Below are 17974 nucleotides of genomic sequence, written 5' to 3'. Positions count from 1 at the left end.
CGCAGATAACCGTATCTTTGGGACCAGGTGCGTGCCTCCCCAGCTAGCCCATATAGGAGGCGATGAAGAAACAAGCCTGCCCTGATCCCATCATGGAAGCAGAGTTCAGTGCCACGGCTCTGGACCACGGCCATGCAACTACCACCATAAAACAGGTGCAGGAATAATAAAAAAGGTGCTTGACAGAGAAGGTGGAGAAGAGGGCCGTGGAGCATGATACCACCCCATTTGTCCCCAAAAGCCATCTCCCTTCCTGTGGCAGACGACAGAGCGTGTGAAGCCACCCCGGGGATTGAGCCTGCACGGGCTCACCCGGCTCCCAAGCACACGGGTGTGGACGAAGGGACATGAAGGAACCGGGCAGCCACGTCCCACCAAACCGAGCCCGATGGAAATGCCTCGCCGCCCTAGCCCTGCTCTCAGCGCGGAGGCCGAGCCAGGAAGCATTACACCTTGCCCTCCACCTCCGACACCTGAAACCTAATCGCTACGCCCTGGGCACGATTACCTGCGCTCACAGCTCCTGACCCCTGAAGGGACTGCAGCCAGGCCAGGGAGATTCAAATGCAGCTGGGGAAAGCAAAGCAAACCTTTGTTTATGTTGGCAGAAGACATCCTAGGACATGGGTTGTTGATTTTTTTTTTTGTTTTAAACCACAGCTATAAAACAGTCTAGTCTATGCTGGCCACGCTCAATAGGCTTCGAGCCACCAGGAACTGCCTTTTGAAACAGGTTCATTAATAGTTTGATTTCTGCTGTTGATGGCAAAGTCTCTAGGGACACTGAGGACAAAGAGTGCCTATCCCAATGGCCTGGCATCTATGAGGGCTCCTGTAATAATATATAGGATCAGAACAAGTCTTGTTTGCAGTCAAAATGCTCCCCTAATTAGACCAGTTAATCTAAGCCTCTTTTTGCTCGGGAGGGACGTGGATCAGGGACTTCGTGTTTTAAGCCATTTGCACTCTTGTTCCCTAGTCTAGCTGGGAGGTCGTCTTCAGCCGTTCTTCCATGGACCAAAAAAGTGCAGAGGGAACCACAAAGGAGATTTCACAATAGACTTCCTACCTGGACTCAAAACCGTGATGCTCAAATTTTGATGAAGCACGTCGTTTCCAAATCTGAAACGGTTCGCCTCCAAATAGGCTCCTTCGTGTGAAGTCAACAAAGCGTTCGCTACAAACTGCTTACCATTAAAAAGAGAGCAAGAGAGATCCTTTATAACAGCTGGTCTCCAGCTTTCCAAACTTCATTTTATTGCATCAATAGAGCAGCAGATAATTTTGAAGCAGGGGCAGTGTTTGCAGTGTAAGCAAATCCTAGTTTCATTACAAGTGGCACTACCCCCCAAAAATAATGGCACAAATGTCTCTCCTAAAACCTTGGCTCTTGAATCTCACAGCTTTTTAGCCTGAAGGCAGTGTGCCATTTTTTAAATGCAACCCACTCCACGAAAGGATGCTCCAGAAAACCTATAGCTCTGCATAAAAGCTGTCAGTCTTATAAAGGCTCTTTGATAGTTGCCTACTGAAATCTTCACAAGGCTGATCTCAGCCAACTACCAAAATAAGCAGCTCGTGACACTGGTGCAAATAACTAGTAATTATATTTCTAGCATCCAAGTGGATTAACACTTTACAAAAAAAAAAAAAGTAGACAGATGGCTACAGTTTACCAGGCACTGTCTTAAATTACTACTCAAATGGAGAACACAGAAGTCATTGCAGTACTTGGATCAAACACAATATAATTATCAGAACTTGAGACGGGTGCCATTAAAATATTAGTCCAAGTTTCGGGATTTCTCAAAGAATTGCCCAACCGCAGCTTGAGAGACAATGCGCTGAAAATACAAAAAGGCACCATAATATATTACACGTGTCGTGGTCACGCTGTGAACCTGAAGAGGTCTGGGGGTAAGAGGACTTCAGAAGCAGAAAGGGCAATATAGCCCTCGCTCTCCTAACAGATGCCCCAATAATTACGGAGCCGTCTTTTTGTTCAGTGCCTGTACGACACCTAACGTGCCGGCATCCTAGCGCCACGATTCGGTCCCTACGCACTATGAGGAGAGGAGTCAGGGGAAGCAATGCCATTTGTGATATACCACCAGCGCTTTTCATTTGTTCGCTTAGCAAATGGTAGCGTTCAGTCATTTCACAACAGACCTACCAGTCACGGGGTGTGAACTCACACGCTCCTCCCACGCGTCTATTTTTTTTTTTGCTTTTGATGCAAGTACTTATGGCCTGGTCTGGCATCCCCTATGCACCCAGAAACTCCTCGACCTCAACAAAAGGCACTGAGAAGGCAGGACCCGGCCCCGAGGGTTGCACTCAGAAATGAGCTCTGCCCCTTCCCCTGGCAGCAGGACTGGGGTGGCATACGGAGGAGCTACGCAGAATAGGAAGGAGGGCAGCACCATGCAGGGGGTCCGTGCGCAGCGATGCAATGGGGATTAGGAGAGAAGAACTCCCCATGACATTACCACAGGGGCGTCCAACTCACCTTGCACCCCATGCCAGATCCAGACCAGAAGGCTCTTCGTGGGCCAAACCCAGGGCAGCAGCAGTAGCAACTCTGGCTCCGACACAGGGTACATGCGCACCTCCAACCCCCACCACCTGCCCTGTGCCACGGCAGCAGCGAGTCCAACCTCGGGCACTGGGCTGCAGCTGTGCTGATGGGTGAAGCAGCTGGAGGGCGATCAGGGCTGCATCAGCCCTCACTCTCTCTCCTGCCGCCGATCGCCCTGGATTATGCACCAGGCTGCTCCTCACTTCCCAGCATCCCGCCGGTCGCCTGACCGGCCAGGGACAACCACCCTGTGGGCCGGATCCAGCCTGCGGGCTGCACATTTGACAACCCTGCATTATCTAATTAAAGGCCTCCAAGTCCTTATGCTGAACAAACAGCTATGGGAGACCTTTCCAGAGCAATTTTCCTCAACATCCCTTTACCGAGGATAGCTTTGCCCAGCCAAAGCCACGTGTCCCTGAACAACCTAGGCTGTACTGGCTCTAAACCAGCCACAGGGCATTTCTGTGAGCCTGGATAAACCTCAGAGTTGCTGGAAAAGGTGCGTTTCTTGTTTTCAGGGGTGTTGCTCATCCACGATCATCTGTGCAATGGCATGGCTGCGATGCACAGGTAAGGACAAAATTGAGTATTACAACTATCCAGCTATGACCGAGGTCTGTGCAGGTATGCAGAACATTATGCTTTGGGATCTCTCTTTACACAGCCCATGTTCCCCCCCCCACACACACACACACACATTTATTTGAAGAAGAGGCGTCTCACTTTTCCCTACCCTGCATTTGTGAGACAAAGAAAATGATGTCAACTTAAGACCCAACGCTGCATCCAGTTTCCTAGATGAAATCAAAATCCAGGGCCCTCGGGGCACCCGGTGTGCTTACACGCTATTAAACTGCTCCTCCCAGCCCCGACAACCTGCTAAGGTCCCTCTATCTATACCCCTCTACTATCAGACTGATCCATATCAAACCAGGCTCTTTCAGGGGCCATATTTTCCCTAGCTCAAGTCATCTGGATTTGCACTAACCCCATTTGAGCAGCCTCTCTCCATGGAGAGCAGCCACACCACAAAACACGGGAGTGATTGCATTAGCAGGACCTAATGATTGTGTCAGCAAACCAGCCAGTCCTGCCAACAAGTGCTGGATCTGATAAGGAAGGCACCCCAGACAAAAGCACTTCCAAGTTTCTCAGCCTGGATGGGACCAGAGTTAGGGGCAACCTTTGAGTCAGCTGCAGTGAAAACAAGGCATTCATCAATCGCCCCCGTGACCGGTGAGGAACGGAGGCATCGAGACAGATGTTCAACCCCACCATGCAGGGTGAAAGCAGCCAGAAATCAGATTCGCTTACTACCTGGGCTCCCGAAATTTGGGGCCTGACCATACCACCACGGCACTGTGCAGCGCACAGCTGCCCTAAGAGCGTCCCAGTGCCACCCGCAGCCAGGTGTAACGGTGAGCGTGCACCTGGGCGAGTGCACAAGGATGCCGCCGGCCCTGCACTGAGCCACTGCCAGGACGACAGAACCCCAGCTCCTCGCCTGCAGCCGACCCGGACCAGGTCATCCAGGCATGCGCTTCGAGTTCAGCTCAGCTCAGCTTTTGTTCCCCTCCCCGAGTCAACTCTGCAGCAAAACTAGAGGTGAAAGTACGAGCAACCGGGGCCAGGTTTCCGTACTGCAAGCGGCAGGCAAATCGCCTAGTTACATGATCGCCTGGACCGTTTCCTGAACTCCCAGCTACCGCCAGGATTTCATGCCCCGTCCTGCAAGCCCTCTGGGAGCTTGACACACGAGGCATTCAGGGGGTCAGGACGATGCTGCCTCAAAGCACCGTCTGCTCCGAGACTCGAGTACAGGCTTGGACACTTATCTGAGCAGGGAAGGTAGCTTACTCGCACGCTTAAAACGAAGCATGTGCTGAAGCACTCGGACGAGTCAGTGTCTAAGCTCCAAAATCCACATAGTTCCCTGCTAGGCCTGTTTTAACCTCTCGTTTCCAGGAGGCTGACATAAAAGGGACTGATTTCAGGAGCTGCTCAGGGTGGGGGGGGTTGGAAATCAATCAGTCTAACGGTCTGCACAAGCGAAGAAAAATATGACGTTATTTTTTCCCAGAAAACAATTGCTGGAGTAGTCACCTCCCGGATGCCTACAGAGACGCTCGTTTCCCTGCCTGGGAATTTTCCCATCGCTGCTCCTCCTTCTCCCATCTCCCCAACCATTCGTCCTCCCCTGTTCAAGCAGCGCCCATTGTAAAGGGCGCTGAATATTAACACAGCCCGTTGAGCGCTCGCTCCCTTTGTACAGGAAAGCTGCAGGCAGCGTGGAGAGGAAAAGCCCTGCGTGATTACAGGCCGTGAAGTTTGTAAGAAGGGAGGAGCAAACACGGGCACTTTTTCCATGGTCCTGGAGCCCTTCCATTTAAGAGAGCACGTTCATTAGGTGACACCCCATTTGGATCAAATTTACCACATTCGGGCTTCCTTGCTAATCCCGCCCAGCAAATAGCACAGCTCTCCACCAACCCAGCCTGGCTGGTTTTAGCCCAACTTTCGATGCCTTCAGGGGTTCGGCCTGGGCATTAAGACCCGGGGAAAACTCTGCGGGACCAGAAGGGCTTATTGCAAGCACGGTTTCTGGGTAACGAGCATGTCGTGCACAGCCAACGAAGCTAAACAACACCGCGCGCACATTCAAATGAGCCTCAAGACCAGTCACAAGAGCACAAATGGTGCAAGAGCATAGCTCGTCTGCAGACACATACGCTTGGGAAAGGGGCTTTGCGTGGTAAACTCCATGTTTCAAGGGGGTGGATTTATAGCTCAGCTGTCAAAAGGAGGAGCCCTCCTGTTGGCAGTATCTAGAGACCCTGGGAGAGTTGGATAGGAAGAGAGAGGGGAGGAAACTGGATTGCAAGCTTCATTAGGAGCGTCGTTTCGGTTCTGCTTTTCCCAGAGCTAAGTCTCTAGGTGCAATGCTGATCTGCAACATGGACCCGAACCCTACTCAAAAAGCTGAACACCTGCCACATTTCTTTCCTCTAGGGGAGTTATGTCATTCTGTCACTAAGATCAACTGCGGTTTCTGGCAATATCTGTTCCTCTCGCTTCCTGCCTGTGGCTCCCTCTGAACTCTGGAAAGATCGGAGCTGGACTGGGGACTCGATCCACTGCTTTAGCAACACGGCAAAGCAGCAGCAGCCCTGGAAGGAGGAGATGGCCTCTGGGAATTTGCTGAAAATTGTAGCATCCTTCCCCCGGAGCATGAAAAGGGGAGGCACCACAGGACGGCCTGCACCCCACTCCTCTTGCCTGGGAGAGCCTCGCTGAAGTCGTCTCCAAGCCCCTCCACGCCGGCGATTCTGGGAAAGCTCCCAGCACAACCCCAAGACCTCCTCCGCTGACCCCAGCACCACTGCAAAGGGGTTTGGCACCATGTCACCCTGAGCAAGTCTTACTTAATCTTTGTTCCCTTCTTTCAGTAGGGATGGAAGTGAGATGTACAAAGCCAGCCCTGCCAGGATCGTTCTCTTCTCTTTTTATAAGATCATCAAGTGCATTTTAACTTTCCTTGGATGGAGCATCTCAGCCGCCACTGCCCTGCCTGTAGTTGGCTAATACACACGGTGCAAGTCCTGCAGAGGCACTTTTCCCCATGCACAGGTCCAACCCCCGTTACAGCAACCTGCCAGAACCATCTCAAGACATGAACGGTAGCTTCAGACCTGTCCAACCTGAGTAAGGCTCAACAGGGCATGGCAATTAAGCATGCTATGACTTCAAGCATGTGTGCCATTAAACTGGCTTCAGCAGGACCTGCTCCCAGCAATGCAAGCTCAACTGGGGACTTAAGGCCAGACTCCAGCGGTTCTTCAGTACCCAAGGGTGCAGACTGGCCGCGCCTTCTGGGATGGTCAAAAGCTCTTTTGAAAATCCCACTAGGTACTTTTCTCCATCTCTAGGTACCTAAAAAGCTTGCTCTAAACGACAGAGGGGCTTGTTCTCAATGAGAGCAGATGACAGAAGAAGGAGCAATGGTCTCTAGTTGCAACTAGGGAAGCTGAGGTTGGATAGTAGGAAAAATGTTGTCACTAGCACCGGAACAAGCAATCCAGAGAGGGGATGGCGGAAGCTCCATCCTTATAGGTTTTGAAGACCCGGCTAAACGAAGCCTTGGCTGGGATGATTTAGTTGGGGCTGGTCCTGCTCAGAGCAGGGGGCTGCACTGGATGCGACCTCCTGAGATCCCTCCAAACCCTCATCGTCTAGGACTGTGCAACTTTCAATGAGTTAGGCCCTTAAGTCGTTTGGGTATTTCTGAAAATGAGACTGAAGACCAAGATCTGAAAAATGAGACTCAGGCCCCAACATCACACAGGCACTGAGTGCCAAAAACAGCCTCCCCCCCTTCCCCCCCAACTCTGATGTGTTGTGCAAAGGGAGATCCCAAAGCAAAAGCTTCTGCGTACCCGTGCAGACCTCGGTAATAACTGGACAGTCGTAACACGCAACTTCCTCCTTAACTTTGCATCACAGCCATGCCATTGCATAGACATACGTGACCTGGCACGGTTTCCTATAGTTCCCCGAGTGCTTATGCCCCTTTTTATTTTCTCAAGTCTTTCTTAGAATGGCATTTCTCCTGCAAGGAGCAAAAGGGTTTTCACAGCTCGGAAACTTTTCAGGCCTTCGTGGGCAATTCTTAGTCGGAGCAAAATCCTGCCCCGTGTAACTACAGAGAAGAGGAGGCACTTCAGACCCGGCTGGGCAGAGTTTTCATGTCTCCACGCAGCAAACAATATCACCGCGAATGCAAGAAAAAGTAGTAAGGACGGGCAGGGAGTTGTTACAAGCAGTCCCCTTTCTCCACTTCATTTTGCTGCGATCACTGAAGCATGCGTCATGAATTTTGACCCCGTTTCAAACTAAAGGGCCAGATTCTCATTTCCAGCTGGAGCTTTTTATATTCTACTCTGCTATAAACGACACACTTACACCCACTGCAAACCCCTTTCTGTTCCCCAAGCCCTGGCATAAATAAGGGTTGGGCGCCCAGGACATCCCTCATGACTCCTAAAAGAAACTTGTTCTCTTTTTTTCCACTGGCTGGAAAAGTGATTTTTTTTTTTTTTTAATTGACTCTTTGCCATTCTTCACATTCAGGGGAAACGTGAAGAAAGAGAGCACAGGAGAGAGCACATGTTGCTTTAATGGCCGTAACACGTTGCCTGATCTGCAATAGTCATTTCGCCATGCCCCAGCTCTGCACCTGGCGTCTCTGAGCGCGAAGCATTTTGTTCTTAAGCTCAGCACCGGGGTGTACGCCACGGATAATGCTCTAATGTAAATCAGGCTTCAGACTTCTTTAATATCTTTTGATGTCTAACCATCTCAAGCAGCTTCAAAGCCAGACACTGGGAAGACAAGAGCTGCGCAACAAACCCTCAATGGATTTCGATTTTTCCAGCGATGCTGAACTTTCTCAGAGCTGCAAGTGGTTAACTGCAAAGCTTGCAAGGTGGCTCGGTGGTGTGGTTTATTAAGTAGACTGTACTTATGCCAAGCTGTTTCAACATCCTTCCCGTCCAGTGCTACTCAGTCAAAAGTTTTGAATTCTTATGTAACAAACTGTACTCAGAAAGTACACCATGCCTTCGCAGACACGAATGGCCAGGACTTCGCTGCCAATCCCAAATACTTCCCCATACCTTTGCATATGAGCCACAAGTGACCACACAGCATCGCACTTTTCCAAACCAGGTCTACATTTTGAACAAAACTTCTTAAACCTACAGGTGCCACTAGCAATAATATGAGCTTTAAGTGACACCTTGTCAACAGGACTGTCAGTATTGGGGGGGGGGGAAAAACGTACAACTTGAGAAAGGCAATTCCAGATCTATAACAAATCTACAGGGCCGTATTATTTGTTTAAAACGTTATAAATCTCATCTCAAACATGCCACGAATGAACTCCAAGCATTGTTTAGGCATAATGGCTCTAATTATACAGTGAATTGTTGGGGAGAGCTTTTTAAAAAGCGCTCAGCTGGAGTTAAGAGCGTGATTCCCACTGACAGTCAATAAGCCTTGCGCTCCTAAATCTCTTCGGCACTTTAGAAGAAGAATCTCTTGCTGAAGGCTTTAAAAAGGAGTGTCAACAGGAAGATGGCAGGAGGTGCAACTCATGACAAAACGGACGTTTCCAGCCGTCAGACTCTTTGACAGAGAATATTAAATATAGACGAAAACTGGCCGAGAACTACTTACTATCCAGCTATCACGAGCATGTAAATCATACCATGATGACATCATACCAGGCAACTTTCAGAACAAAATATTTGCAATCGCCAAGCTTCTTTTTTTAAGATACGATACAGGAATAGTGAATAAGACAAAAGTATTAGATATGGCCGGATATGAAAACCCTTGCAAACTTCCACGTGAACCAAAGACAATACTAAAGACAAACCATATTTTTGTCCATGAGGTTAAGAGCACAACAGCCATGAGTGTGTAGAAGTCAGTGTGCGTGTGCCATTGCTTCACCACGAAAACTGAAGCTGAACTCAAAGCGTGTAAAAATCTGCTCCGTGTGAATAGGGCACCCCTCGGCATTCGCCAGCCTGGCAAATGGACGGGAAAATGCAGTCCAAGCGCGCTATTAATGTAATTTTTTTCTTTTACAATCGCTGCCCTACGATTAGGAAATCTGGGGGATTCTGAAATTATGCTCAGAAAATTCAGAGCTGCCAAAATGGCACGAACAACTCCCCGGGATAAGACGACCCACAGCAACAGGTGAGCGTGAGCTGCACTTTCAAACAGAAAAGGGCCAAAGCCTACCCTCGGTTACACCGGAGTAAAGCAGCCTGACACCTGCTAATCGCGTGGTCCTTCCACTGCAGCCAAGAACGAATAATGGCAAGTGAACCTGACACATCTGTAAGAAAATAATTCTACTTAATAATGAGTTGGATGGTCTCCAATAATCCTCCAGTGACTGCTTTCCTTCCTGGTAGATGCACGGTATAGCTTCGTGACCAGGAGTCCTATGGATTCAATCACCTATACATTTCTTCAGATACCGAAAGATAAAAAAAACAAAACAAAAAAAAAAAAAAAACCAACACTGTTTCCTGTTCTACGTGGAAAAGGCTAGGCAACGGTTAAGGCTATTTATTTATATAACCATATGTGCATATACATCTACTTTAGGGTCTCGTGCACTCTGCCAAGCAGAATTCAGGGTCTGACGAAGCTAACCACACGTCTCTCGCTCGGGTTTCCGGGCCTTGCACGTCTCACTTTGGCTTTCGGAGGCCCTATTAAGCTCAAGTCAACAGGGGCGCTTCCGACGTTACCGAACAGGCTGCTGCGCTGCAGTTTACAGGACTCTGTACTGCTGTGCTGCACTTACGGTACCGCTTTCTTTTTAATTTTCAGTGTATTTTTAGTAAAAAAAACAAAGCTGCAGCAACTTTATTAGCTTTCACTTATTAGCTCTTGTGCAGTAAGTGCAAGGCACATTCCAATAACATGATCGCAGCAGTCAGCTCGGTACGTTCATAAAAGGAGAGAATCCAAAAAAAAAAAATAAACCAGATTTCCCATTCATCTACCTTATTCCCAAGCTTCGCTTGAAAACCCCACACGCCCCCCCCACCGCACCGACTCCAGACCTCTTATAAAGCAACGTACAGCACCGATACCCAAGTGTTTCTAATCTGCCGCAAGTTTGTTCCCAGTCCAAATCATTTCATCGTTTCATAAAACTTCTCCGGGGCCTAAACTCAAGCCCTCCGATCCATATTTGGACACCTCAACCTGGGCACCAATTTTTCCAGGACAGCCGAGCAGATCTATGGCAGTTCGAGTCCGATTTGAAAAATCGGGTCGGTGGCCGAGATGTCCAAATATGGATTTAGGAAGAGAGGGGCAGGCACCCACGCTGGAAAGCCGGGCCTTTATAGGATTAATAACAAAAAAAAAAAATCATAATAAAAACAAGCCACAGCTCCTGCCTCGTAGATAGCAAAACCCCACGAAACACACAAAAAGGACACTTCCTCCCAGTCCAGGTAAACTTTAAGAACAGCGCAGCAACCCTTTATCTCCATCCGCCCTTCAGTGTTGAATTTGAATGAGGGGGAAACATGAGATCGGTGCCGTAATTCCACACTGTGAAGCAAAAAAAGTATCCGAGCCAACTCCAAACAGCTCTTCGAAGGCAGCAGCTAATGCCACTAAACTGGAAGGAAAAAGAAAAGCTGTTTGGGGCTGTCGGTTTGGGGGGGGTTTTAAACGCACCCAGCTAACGGGGAGGGGGAAAAACACGGTGTAGAGTTAACGGAAAGGCCGAATAACCGACGTCGCCCTGCCCAAGCCCCGCTCGCCTTTGCCCTCTTCATCCACGTTATTGTCGTGCCCGTGGAGCCGCTCCCCGGCCGCGAGCGTGCCGGGCGGCGCGACTGCCCGGGGCCCCGCAGGAGAGGGCGCGGGGCGAGCCAGCCAGCGGGGAAGCGGCGCCCGGCGACGGCCGGGAGAAGCCGCTCGCACCGCGGCGCAAGCAGCAGCCAGCCCGGGGGGCCGGAGCAACCGGCACGGCGCGGGCGCCGGGGCGAGGACCGCACACGCCAGCCCGGCAGGGTCTCCACGCGTGCCCGATCCCCCGTGATTTCAGTCCCTGCCACTCGCCCCGCGCTGCCACCCCGCAGGCCCACCCCCGCAGAGGCGCCGGGCGCCGGCCCCCGAGGCGCGGCGAGGTGCGCGGGGCACTTACAGCGAGGCGGGCCAGGCGGGCAGCCCGCGGGGCACGGCGCCCAGCCCCCGGCCGCTGCAGTCCAGCAGGTCCCCGCCGCACGTGCAGTCGGCGGCGCAGCGCGGCGCCCCCAGGCTCAGCACCGGGCTCAGCATCAGCATCAGGATCGGGATCGGGGCCGGGAGGGCCCCCAAGCTCGCCCCTCCCGGCTGCGCCATTTTGTATCCTGGTCCGCGGGAAGGGGCCCGGCGGGGAGGGAAGGAGGCAGCGGCGGCGGGAGGAGGAGGAGGAGGAGGAGAGTCTCTCCAGCTGGGACCGGGCTCGGGCTCGGCCTCGGCTCTAGGCTCGCAGCAGCATGGTGGCGGGGCTCGGCCCCGCGCTCGCCGGCCCGCACAGCGGCTCAGGGCAGCGGAGCCCGCATGGCCCTGCCCGGCCGCCGCCGCCGCCGCCTGCGTCCCGGGCTCGCCTCGCCCCGGCCCGGCCCGGACCCCACGTTGCAATGAGGCATTGCAACATTGCCCCCCCCCCCCCCGCGCGCGCCCATTGGCTGCCGGCCGTTCTAGAGCCGGCCCGCGCGCCGCGGGATTGGCCGGCGGCCGCCGCGGGGACACGCAGCGTTCCATCGAGGCCCGCCCCCGCCGCAGGTGTGAGCGCCCGCGCCGCCCGCCGCCCGCCGCCCCCGCCCCCGCCGGCCGCTCTCGCTCGCGCCGTGTCCGCGGCAGCTCCGCCGGAGCCCGTGCGCCGCTGGCAGCGACCTGCCGGATCGCCTCCGTGCCTGGCATCGGGTTGTGGGCGCAGGTGCGCCGCTGGGATCCACTTGTCACGTCAAGTGTGCCGGTGGGGTCAAGTTATTCGGTCAGGTGTGCCGGTGGGGTCAAGTTTTTTAACCCCGTTTTTGGATCAAGTTTTCAGATCAGATGCGTAGTTGGGTCGAGTGTTTGAGTGTGGACCTGGGATCAGATTATTAGAGCGGGCGTGTCGTTCAGGTCAAGTTTTGGGGATCAGGTGTGTACTTGATCTCAACTACACACCTCATAAGAAACGATCCCAAGTTATCGGGTCAAGTGTGCAGTTGGCATCAAGTTTTTTAATCAAGTGTGTTGGGATCAAGTTATTGGATCAGGCGTGTAGTTCAGATCAAGTTTTGGGATCAGCTGTGTAGCTGGGATCAAGTTTGTACTTGGGATCAAGTTTTTACCAGGTATGTGGCTGAGATCAAGTTATCGCATCAGGCGTGTATACCTGGGATCAAGTTTTTTAACCAAGTGTGTTGGGCTCAAGTTATTAGATCAGGTGTGCAGTTCAGATCAAGTTTTTGGATCAAGTGTCATTGGGATCAAGTTATCAGATCAAATGTACAGTTGGGGTCACGTTATTAGATCAGGTGTGTAGCTGGGATCAAGTTATCGGACCAAGTGTATACTTGGGATCAAGGTTTTGGATCAAGTGCTTGGTTGGGATGTAGTTACACCAGCTTTGGAACGCAAGGCATTCTTCTTCAGGTCTCTGATTATTAAAAGAGGGATTAAAAAGCAGAAGGCACGGCCTCCTCAGTCCAGCTCCAGCATGCGGCATGACCGGGCGTTTCAACAGGTTGCACAGATGTAGCACCCTTCTGGCACAGATCACCTGGGCTAGGGACAAAAATGACACAAAAACAGGTATAAGTGATCAGAAACCCATTCAAAGCTGTAACACAAGAGAAGTTCAGCGCACATGAACCACTTTCAAAATGCCCCAAACCAGTTTAAGATAAACCTGGATGGATGTCGTATCAGACTGAGTTAAGCTGAAGCTGGAGGGAGTCTTGGACAGAAAAGTTCAAGAAACTGATTTAACCTAAATCAGTTCAAAGTCCCCCTAGCATCCCAGGATGCTTTGCACCTCTCCTACAAACCCCCTCACAGGGTGGGCAGGCTAGCCTTGGCCCAAGCTGTCTGCTCTAGCCACGCAGGGAGACATGCTCTAGCGCCCCCCAGCTTCTGGCCTGGGCCACTGCAGGCATGTGGATGCATTTCTGGAATCAAAAGTGAATGTCTGTCACTTGGTTATCGGTTCAATCTATGCAGTTTAGACTAATTTGCAAAGATTAAATCAATCCAGCCTCGGGCTTTTTGACTGACTGTACTTAGCCATAGGCCCCTGCTACCCGTTACTTATATTACGCCACTCACCAGCGAATCGCACAATAGGAGTAAACCAGCCACACGTGCAACGTCATCACTACATGATAAAAATGAATCTCCAACTATAAGAAGAGCCAGCCACCTATAAAGTTTGTGCTTGACAATGTGTAGTAGTTCTACAGCTGGTTTCTAACCAGCTTTCATTTGAATGTGTAGCAGGGCACGGAGAACCTTACGGATGTGGACGACGTGAATATTGTGAGTCACGTTTCAAGCAGAAAACAGAAGCATAAGAGCATAAGAATTGCCATTTACTGGGTCACAGCATAGGCCCATCTTGCCCAGTCTCCTGGGTCATACAGGGTGTCTCTACACATTTATTAATGTGCTTTTGCTAATGCACATTAAATTTAGTACATCCATTGTGAGGTCCTAGAAAAAGCCGCGTTACCCTATTTTAATGCACATTAGCGAAAGCGAATGGGGCACTTGTACAGGTGCTCCGGGGGTGAGGAGGGCAGCACTTTAATTAGAGTGGCTCTGAGACCCATTCTAATTAAAGCACTGCAGTATCTCGTGTATCAGCGTCCGCGCACTACTTTCGACGGGCTTTCGTTCAAGTGCCCCCGCTGCCATTTGGAAGTGCCGGGCGGCTGATACACGAGACGCGGGAGGCGTGCTCCAACACGCTGTAATTGCATCACATCAGAGCAGCCTCCACACTCGTGTATAGGTTTTTTGTGATGCTTCAGTGTCCGTTCAATAGGCTAATGTGTATTAAAGCGCATGTGTAGACACACCCACAGGGGCAAAGAACAGATGCCAAAAAGAAGAGTAAACTGGGTCTGACCAGGGTTTTTTCCCCTCTGTTCCTCTCTTACTTGCAGCCTCCAGCATTTGAAGTCTAGGAAGTTCTGATTCAGAGGCTGTGCCCCTCATTCCCTCCATTGTCAATACCCCTAACTCCCTAACTTGCTGGTGATGCCCCTTTCCTCCAAGAATTTGCCCAGTCCATTTTCGAATCTAGCTAAACTGTCAGCTTCCACCACGTTTGGTGGCAATGACTTCCACACTTTAATTACAAGCTGTGTGAAAAAGGGCTGCCTTGGGTAGGTTTTCAACTTACTACCTACTTGATAAAAGAAAGGGACTTGCTTATTCCTAACTCCTGAATTCTTTCCACGAAGGAAAGGTGCGTGGAAGGCCTTTTAAACAGGCCTTGATCTCCCAGGAATCAGCTTCTTTTCTTCTGCTAATTGTGTTTGCTACCTCTGGGAATTGCTCTCGCCTCCTCCTCACTGCTGTTTTTCACTGTATACCAATGACCAACCCACACAGAGCAATATAAGGAGCTTCATATACGCTGATGATCTACGCAGTACGTTGCACGAGAAGGACGTTGCCACTGTCAGGATCGGACTGACGTGTGCACTGAGCAGCCTCTCAGATCGTTACAATAAGAACCAGCTTTGCACCAACCCAACCAAGATGCAGGTCACAGCCTTTCACCTATGCTATAGGGAGGCCAAGCAGAAAATAAACATCACCTGGGATGGAAATCTTATTGACTGGTCACCCCAACCCTGTGTACTTGGGGGTGCTCTAATGAGTCTTGCATGAGAAATCTTGACTAACTTTATCCCAACTATGTAATTGGTCCAATAAAGGATAATCGCCTTCAGAAATCCTTGCCCCTCACATAATTTCTGGACATCACAGCTACCACATCACTCTTACACTACGTTATTCCTCAACTAATGCTAAGCCTTAAAAGCAGTGATGGGGAAAAGAGAGGATTGTTATGTCTGTGTGTGCAAACGCTTTTAAAACTGTGGGCCAAATAACCAATCAGGGTGTTGGGAAGTATTTTTTCTGATAAACTCCCACTTCTGCTTTCAAAGCTCTCCCCCAATTCCTGAGAAGCGTATGAATATCTATTAAGAAAGACAAGATAATTATTCTTTATTCCAGGAACAGATAACAAGAGATCCAACTGGAAGCTTCATTTCTGAACTGCACCCTTATAAAAGAAATCCCTTCTGTTATCATTGTTTTTATTTGCTTCTGATAACACCTACTTCTACTACTACCATTACTTTTACTATTGTTATGCTAGGTCGGGACCTCATTGTGGCCAGTGCAGTTCAAACACTGAACAAAAAAGATGTCCAATGAGCTCTCAATCCACATAAAAGTCCCAAGAGATGGATACATCTAGAATGAAAATGGAAGAGAAAGATGCATAATTGATCAGACAGACCTTGCCCCAGAGAGCATTTTAAATTTAGCCAAATCAGGGCTAATTACACAGTTGTTCCCAAAAAAAAAACCGCCACAAAAAAAGTTAATAAGGGCAATTATGCATTTTAGACAGTCACTGATGACTCAAGGGCACGGTGGCAGCATTTGAGAGTCACCCCAATGTCCATGCGCAGGTGATCCAGGTGTCTATACCGGTCTCCCTGGGCATCCGGTCGTTTAGGCTGGGATGTCAAAGGCTGCTGAACAAGATGTCAGCCACATGAGATGTCAGCGTGCTACTGGCTCATGGAAATTGGCATGTCCCAGCTATGCTAGCCCAAGGGATCACTGGGCTCAGATGACCCTTTGGCCTCCAAAGCTCAGAGGATCAGTATTGGGCATTATACCCAAACAAAGCCCAAACACATGGCTTATCTTCTAAGATGCATCTACATTTTAGGAGGTAAAACAGCAGGGAAGGTTTTTATTCGGATTTGTTCCTAAAGGTCCCATCCCACACGCACTCATGATGCCAATGTGGCTTTTCTAGCTTGATCTCAGGGACGGAAAATAGCATTTGACATGTGTGCGGTGTCAAATGTGCTGGCAGTGCCGTTCAGCAATGTGGAAGGGCCATGCCGTTTGGGCCACAACAGATTTCTGTGGTTTGCTTGCCTTGAAGTGCAAAGCTCTGGGATTGAGATCTGTAAGACTCGTTGTGCCGGCCTGGTAGAAATGGAAGTCGGCATTTTGGCAGGGCCCCCAGACGAGTGAGGAGCATGAAGTCATGTCTACTCTCTGTAGCCAGTTATGGAAGTTGGCCCAACCTGATGACATCTTGCTCATTGGCTTGAGAGTGGCGGGAGAGGAGGGTGATGTCGACCCTCAGGGGAAGGTTACACGAGGCCAAATGACACCACTCGCACAGCTGGTAGACTCTCAAGGAAAGCACACACTCGCCTCACTTGGACGTGCCTGCACTTTGGTAAAAGCGAATGCCTTCTCGGTGCAGTGGCAAGTCACTCCCTTCTATGGCAAGACCTTGGCTACCATCAAACAGTCTGGCTTTGGTAGTGTTATTTTCCCTACAGCCCACACACATTCAGAAGTGCTTCCTAGCCAAAATAAACAGCAAATGTTCTGCTTTGCTTCATGAGAAAAGAGGCTACATTCCTGACCTGTCGGCATTAGGACCCTGTAGTTGCTTGTTCCAGGTCATACCGTGGCATGTGGTTTGGGCTGCATCGTTGTCACCTATCCTTGCCTTGCAGCCTTTGCATATGATTTATAGAATCATTGAATTGTAGAAAATTCAGGTTGGCAGAGACCTCAGGAGGTCACATCTAGTCCAACCCCCTGCTCCAAGCAGGACCAGCCCCAACTACATCATCCCAGCCACAGCTTTATCTAGCCAGGTCTTAAACACCTCCAAGGATGGAGAGTCCCCCACCTCTCTGGATAACTTGTTCCTGTGCTTCACCACCCTCCTTGTAAGAAAGTTTTTCCTAATATCCAACCTCAACTTCCCTTGCTGCAACTTGAGCCATTGCTCCTTGTCCTGTCGTCTGCCCTCACTGAGACCAGCCCAGCTCCATCCTCTTTGGATCCACCCAGCAGGGAGTTGAAGCCTGCTATCCAACCCCGCTTCAGCCTTCTCTTCTCAGAACAGATTTCTGCAAGTACGACTTGAAACTCAGGCGTTGCACAGTTGCTATCTTCCTGCTCCATAGGTTACAAGGCCCATGCAGAAAGTTTTAATGTAATCCATCCCCATGGGGGATGAACAGCTAGTGCAGGCATTCCTGAACTTCAGGTAATCTATAAGCTGCAAATCTACCCTGCCTCCTACATGACTTCAGACTAACATGGCTAACTATGTCTCTTTCTCTGTCTTAGATACCAGACCAATGTGGGAATTCACCTCATTTTACTCTTGCATCAAAAACAGCTGAGCAATAAGCAGCACGTCCATTTGGCAGGGCTGTTTCTCTATGTTCAGACCAGAAAGGGCCAAGCACCCTTGACCTGCACTGGGATGCTGAACACCTCTAAAAATCAGGATTTCAGTGGGATTAGGGGCAGACTCCAGGTGCAGCAGGAGTGACGATGATGATTGATAGGATCTATTTTTCCTAGAGAATATCCAACATTTCATGGTCTCCATGAAGACACTAGCAAGGGAACCGTGAACATATTCTTCTGCTAATGTTGGCATCGATATGTTTTTGTGATGGGAAAGTGGACCCCATCCAGTATTATCTACAAAGTGCTGGCCATGTACTACAGAGCTTTTCAGCTGCA

At 50.3% G+C, this 17974-nt stretch overlaps 1 protein-coding gene across 3 annotated transcripts in view; it reads right to left on the bottom strand.

Annotated features, from left to right (window-relative positions):
• Positions 1-11809, bottom strand: part of LRIG1 (leucine rich repeats and immunoglobulin like domains 1) — a 103943-nt gene extending 92134 nt beyond the window's left edge. For all 3 annotated transcript variants that reach the window (XR_016438496.1, XR_016438497.1, XM_090022119.1), the window contains exon 1: positions 11328-11809. Coding sequence is in view for 1 of the 3 variants with exons in the window: in XM_090022119.1 (XP_089878245.1) it covers positions 11328-11524 (197 nt within the window). In the remaining 2 variants the exon portion in view is untranslated. The remainder of the gene's footprint in view (positions 1-11327) is intronic.
• Positions 11810-17974: the final 6165 nt, after the last annotated feature.

This window comes from Crocodylus siamensis, chromosome 11, assembly GCF_052110815.1.
Source record: "Crocodylus siamensis isolate JL-2025a chromosome 11, ASM5211081v1, whole genome shotgun sequence".
NCBI lineage: Eukaryota > Metazoa > Chordata > Crocodylia > Crocodylidae > Crocodylus > Crocodylus siamensis.
Note: the sequence above shows the minus strand (reverse complement) of the source record. Positions and strands in the feature narration are given on the sequence as shown.